The sequence below is a fragment of the Trifolium pratense genome, linkage group LG2, assembly GCF_020283565.1.
Source record: "Trifolium pratense cultivar HEN17-A07 linkage group LG2, ARS_RC_1.1, whole genome shotgun sequence".
Lineage (NCBI taxonomy): Eukaryota > Viridiplantae > Streptophyta > Magnoliopsida > Fabales > Fabaceae > Trifolium > Trifolium pratense.
In genome coordinates this window covers 52,043,999-52,049,998 of record NC_060060.1, presented here as the reverse complement: position 1 = coordinate 52,049,998, position 6,000 = coordinate 52,043,999, and the positions used below count along the sequence as shown (strand labels likewise).

The 6,000-nt window shown below is 33.1% G+C and overlaps 1 protein-coding gene across 1 annotated transcript; it reads left to right on the top strand.

The window, feature by feature from the left end:
• Window positions 1-3,714, top strand: LOC123908094 (TSET complex member tstD-like). Its single transcript, XM_045958607.1, has 5 exons — window positions 1-96; window positions 1,143-1,256; window positions 1,361-1,440; window positions 2,781-2,905; window positions 3,375-3,714. Exons 1-5 carry the CDS (start codon window positions 44-46, stop codon window positions 3,444-3,446), a joined length of 444 nt encoding a protein of 147 aa, XP_045814563.1. The 5' UTR covers window positions 1-43; the 3' UTR covers window positions 3,447-3,714.
• Window positions 3,715-6,000: the final 2,286 nt, after the last annotated feature.

Below are 6,000 nucleotides of genomic sequence, written 5' to 3'. Positions count from 1 at the left end.
ACGACGCACTACGGTGGTGTTTGTTCTCAGAACGATCAGAAACATGATACTTGCGGTGCTGTTTGCGAACGCTGAGGGCAACATCCTCATCGAACGGTACTCTCTCTCTCTCTCTCCATTTCTATTTTCTGTTTCTGATCTATATATTCTACTTACCAATTTCCTCAATTTTTTCTTGTCTCGTTATAATTTTCTGCAGTTTGTTTGATCTATACGCTTTTGAAAATTTTGATATTTGTTTAGCTTATTTTTTCGTAGGTTAACCCCTTTAATTCTGTAGCAATTAACGAATTACTAGATCATATACTTAATAGTGTTGTTAATCAGATCTTGAAAAATAGCAGTTTGTTCAAATTTCAATATGAAAAGAGTGCTATAAACAATGCTGCTATTGGCAATTTTTTATGACATTTGAGTAAACCGCCAAATTAGTCTAGCTCTGTAAGACACTCTCAAATAGATGCACGACTTTTATAAATATTTCAAAAAGGTCCTCGACTCTATTCAATTGTCAAGTTGATCCCTATATTTAACCACATACAAAGTCGAGGACTGATCTATTTGGTAAAAAATAGTGGATAGCTTATAAGCTAGCTTTTAGTTTATAGCAAATAAGCTAGCTGATTGAATTTGTAGTGTTTGGTAAAATTAGCGGTTGAATTAGCTTATAAGTATGAAATGACATGAAAAATATATGTTTAATTAATATTTAATTTTTTTCAAGTAAGCTGATAGGGGTAAAATTGGAAGAAAAATGATAAGTTATAAGCTCATAAGCTACTTGAAATAGCGTTTAAAAAATAAGCTATAAGCTAGTAAAATAAGCTATAAGCTCTTTTTTAAAAACTGTTACCAAATAGGGGTTTTAGCTTATAAGCTAAAAGCTATGAGCTATAAGCTAGCTTATTGGCCTTCCCAAACAGAGCCTAAATAGGGTATCACGGAACAATAGTGACTTAAAATTCTGCTACGCTATAGAACCACCGTATCCGTGTTTTAACAACACTGATATTTAGAAATTTTGATAATCTTTTGATGTTATCTTGCTAAATTGAGGACGGATTATTGTTAGATAGTTTCATACTCTAGAGTAATATAATAACTAAATTGATCATGAGAACTTAATGGATTTATGGTGGCAGTTTTCATGGAGTTCCTGCGGAGGAACGCCTACACTGGCGTTCTTTCTTGGTCAAACTAGGAGCTGATAATCTTAAGGGTGTAAAAAATGAAGAACTTCTAGTTGCTTGCCACAAGTGAGTATACTTCTTTTCTCTCTTGTGTATGTGATGTGTGAATGTATTTCCTTTTAGTATACATGATGATTTAGTATTTTACTTCTATTTTTTATCTTTATCAGATCAGTTTATATTGTATATACAATACTTGGAGATGTCAGTATATACGTTGTGGGGAAGGACGCGTATGATGAACTTGCTTGTACGTATTCTATGAACCAATCTTTAATTTGAAACTGCAGCAATATTTCATACTTACTGAAAGTAAAATAAAACATAGAAATGAATCATCTAAGTTGTTGATGCTTGAAAGTGGATATGCTCACTTTTTTAGATTGAAGTTATATAACAACCCAATATCTTGTTAGAAAAAAAATAGGGACAAACCCCATATTACAAAGATAAAATAGAACACTGCAGAACTTCGGGGGGCCTGCATCTGCTTATACCAAAAGTCCCCAATTCTTTATTAAATAACAAGATATCAATCCCTCTCTACCCCTCCTCTTATTTACAGGCAACATGCTTTATTTTTTCTAATGATCTCAACCCAACTAAATAACCCTCGCAGCAACAGTCCTTAGTTCTTACATACATCTAGCAATACTCCCCACCCCCCCTCCCCCTCCCCTGTCCAACCTTGTCCTTGAGGTTATCTGCTTGTGATTGATTGAATATTGTACAAATAGGGTTTACGGACATAAATATTAAAGATAATAATGGCCTCTGATATCTAGCAGTTGCTTTGCCTTTTTATCTCAGTAGCTGCATCAACAGTGGAATATTGTTTTTATCCCACCTCATCTCCGAGACATCAATTATTCAACCTTCTAATGTGTTGATTATTTTCTTGGCTTATCAATCAAGGCTGATTTTTCTCTGTTACTGTTGTGTCTTGCACCCACGCTTTGCCTCTCCTTATGTTGTCAATTGAGTTCCCAAGAATCTCATCCAGGGTGCACAATATTTCTTGTACCATAGCCTCTATATTCCTAACACTAGTGTCCATCCATAACCATTGTTCCATTTCCTTTTCTTTCTATTGTCTGAATTCTTGCAAGCTTCTCTCCGCAGTGTCCCTTCAATCCGCTCCACCATTCTCATTTAGCCATGAAACACGCCCTAGACAAAGAAGCTATTAATAGAAGATGGAAACTTTCCCCCATATTCTCTATAGTAATAGAAGATATACTAGCTATTAAAGAATACTCTTGTGGTGTCAGAAGTATGGCACTTCATTTTAAATAATGAAGTATTGAGAAAAGTTAGCAATCAAGTGAACTAGAAGGGACTTGGAAACTAAACTTAGTGGACAGTTTTGTCCAACTTTCCAATGAAAGAAAAATATAAATATATAGTAAAAAAAACAAGTGACTCAAGCATATTGTTATTTAAACCAAGGTTTGGAATTTGGAAAAATTTGTATGTTTGAAAGCTGTCCAGTACTTTTGTAACTTTACATCGACAATACTAATTTCCAAATGTGCTTATCAAAAAAAAAATAACAAAAAACTAATTTCCAAATGTTTTGTTTTTCTCCAGTGTCGGAGGTGATCTTTACAATAACCTCAGCTGTAAAGGATGTATGTGGGAAGCCCCCAACTGAGCGGCGTTTCCTTGATAAGTATGGAAGAATTTGCTTGTGTTTGGATGAAATTGTGTGGAAGGTGAGAAGACATGCCGGACAATGTTTAGTAAAAGATCACAGCTAACTTTTGAAACTTTTCTCGGTTAACCCATTCATTTTACTTATCTTATAGACTCATTCATCCTACTTACCATAGAGACACCTCATTTTGTGACATTCACATTGTGTATACCATCATATGTATCTATCTAGTTACTACTATAAATTTTGTTACTTGATGTTAATTATTTTGCATGAGACCATCACATTATGATTATATTCTGCTATGATACTCCATCTTTATAAATGTGAACTGAAGCAACAAAATAATGACGGGTTTTCCTCGTCTTTTTATTTCAACTTTTTGTCTCTGTTCACTACACACACCACTTATCCAATCTTTGTTTTTTTTTGCATCGTATGTACTCCTGTGTTACATTGTTACAATTTACAAAGAGGGGTTTCTTCTTTGATGTCGTGCTTACTTTTTCGTTGTATATCTTTTGAAGGGATATTTGGAAAATACGGAAAAAGATAGAATCAAGAGATTGATAAGGTTGAAGCCTCCTACCGAGTTCTGAACGAGAAATTCTGAGGCAATCGTTATAGAATCAGCAATTTGAGTCGTGTGGTGAGCATCTTGTGACTTAGAATGGCATGTAACCAAAGCCAGGCAGATATTTTATTCTCTACTATGGTGCAGGCGAGGATTTTGGCTGGCCACTGAATACTTGTATTAACATTCTCAAATTTAACCATTGTTTTTTATGTTGTAACATGAGGATTTTATTCTATATTGTAACATCTATGTTTTTATATGATTGCTGGATGAGATCCTTTTTGTTCCTATGATGATGCTTGTAGCAGATATCGACATGTGTACTTGCTAGTTGCTGCTAATAGACTTAAAAAAAAAACTGTGATCTTGATGAAGGGATATTGAACAATCCATTGTAAAAACAAAGCAACAAGCAGCAACATCTAAGTAGAGTGAAGTTTTAACTTTGGGTCCGTTTAGCCTGGGGAAAAACATGATTTGGTGCATCTTGGACGCATGTAAAATACTGGGAATCTTTACTTTGATCCGGTCAAAAGATTCCATCTACAATAGATATGGTTACATAGTATTTCTCCCATTTAAGATTTATTTTTATTTTTAAAAGCAAAATACAGTTGTATTTAATGTGCCCTGAAAAAACCTAAAATACACATATCTAAAAATTTGACACCACATCAAAAAACCTAAAATGCCCCTAACTAACAAAAATCAGAAAACAAAGTCTCTCCTAAATTTGGTCCAAGGTAAATTTGCAAGTTTTGGTTAGGTTTAGGGTTTGCAAGAGTTGATGCAAGCTTAATTAAATATTCTTAATAAAATTTTATCCAAACAATTTCATCGCTTTATCCAAACAATAAAATTTGAAAATGAAGGGAATTTAATTGAATGAATTGAATTGTCTGTTATTTTAAATCCCTTGAATTTCTAGAATTCCTCATCCAAACACACTCTAAGGGTATGTAAGTAATTTGGGACATGGGAATTTAACGACGCACTACGGTGGTGTTTGTTCTCAGAACGATCAGAAACATGATACTCGCGGTGCTGTTTGCGAACGCTGAGGGCAACATCCTCATCGAACGGTACTCTCTCTCTCTCTCTCTCTCCATTTCTATTTTCTGTTTCTGATCTATATATTCTACTTACCAATTTCCTCAATTTTTTCTTGTCTCGTTATAATTTTCTGCAGTTTGTTTGATCTATACGCTTTTGAAAAATTATAACGAGACAAGAAAAAATTGAGGAAATTGGTAAGTAGAATATATAGATCAGAAACAGAAAATAGAAATGGAGAGAGAGAGAGAGAGAGAGTACCGTTCGATGAGGATGTTGCCCTCAGCGTTCGCAAACAGCACCGCGAGTATCATGTTTCTGATCGTTCTGAGAACAAACACCACCGTAGTGCGTCGTTAAATTCCCGTGTCCCAAATTACTTAATGGAGATGCACCGACCGACGGTGTAAAATAATTTTACACGGTCATTTAATAAGAAACCATCAATTTTCCATATCATTTGAAGAAAGTGGGTGAATTGGAGTGACGTGACGGAATACATGGTTGCTATTGATTGATAGTGTAAAATTATTTCACACAATCGATGCATGTTCATTTTTCTCTTTACCTAATTGTGACTGTCATTTATTTTAAACTTCAACAAAACAATTCATACTTTAAAAGTGCATCCCATAGCCTAATTAAATCCACACCATACTTTAACTGCAAATCATATTTATCACCAAGAGGAACATGAAAATTCACATTTTAGGATGCATAGAAATTATTGAACGATGAACCCCAAATGGCCGAAGAGTTTGCCAAAATCTTTCACAAAATAAACAAATAATTCAACTTTTTGGACCCATTTAAACTTCGTACTTGCAACATTGTAATAAAAAATGTAAAATATAATTATATGTTTAAAATGGTACCCATTTTATAGTTTCTTTTTATAGATTATATGAATATTTAAAAAAAGTAATTGAGTTATTTAAATGATTGAAAAGTGTAAAATAATATATGAAAAATTAGGTGGAACTCGTGTAAAGACCTAAATAAATACCACGAATATGTAATATACACTTTTATGATGGGACCTTTTTAAAAAGAGATTTTTAACTTGTGTTCCAAAAATGCATATTTTTCTTAAAAGCCGTACATTAAAAATAACCTTTCTTCATAGTTATTATAGGATACAATTTTAAAAAATGTTAGTTTAAAGATCCGTGCTTCGATATTTAAGTTTGTCATTATATTTTGATAGAAAATTTATTTAGAATAAAATATTTAAAAATTTGTTATATAATAATTTTAAAATATAAGTAAAACTATTGTGCTATTTTTTTTTGTAAAACTTATGAAATGAATAAATTTGATTATAATTATCAATGATAAATTATTCAATTTTTTATGTTTACGAACCTACTTGGGTTGGTGCTTTGGTATTGGCTTGGGACCTGGGAGTGTGCTCCTCTTGAGGTCTGAGGTTCGATTCTCTCTGACGCCAATTTGTGTGGGCTAATTTAGCTTCTTCAAAAAAAATTTTTTATGTTTACGTTAAAAATAATAGTCCCGCGTAT

Excerpts from the sequence above, each read along its gene's own strand:
- LOC123908094 (XM_045958607.1), top strand. The coding sequence starts at position 44 with ATGATACTTGCGGTGCTGTTTGCGAACGCTGAGGGCAACATCCTCATC. Across the intron at positions 1,441-2,780 it reads CGCGTATGATGAACTTGCTT|TGTCGGAGGTGATCTTTACA; the intron begins GTACGTATTCTA and ends GTTTTTCTCCAG. Across the intron at positions 2,906-3,374 it reads TGGATGAAATTGTGTGGAAG|GGATATTTGGAAAATACGGA; the intron begins GTGAGAAGACAT and ends TATCTTTTGAAG.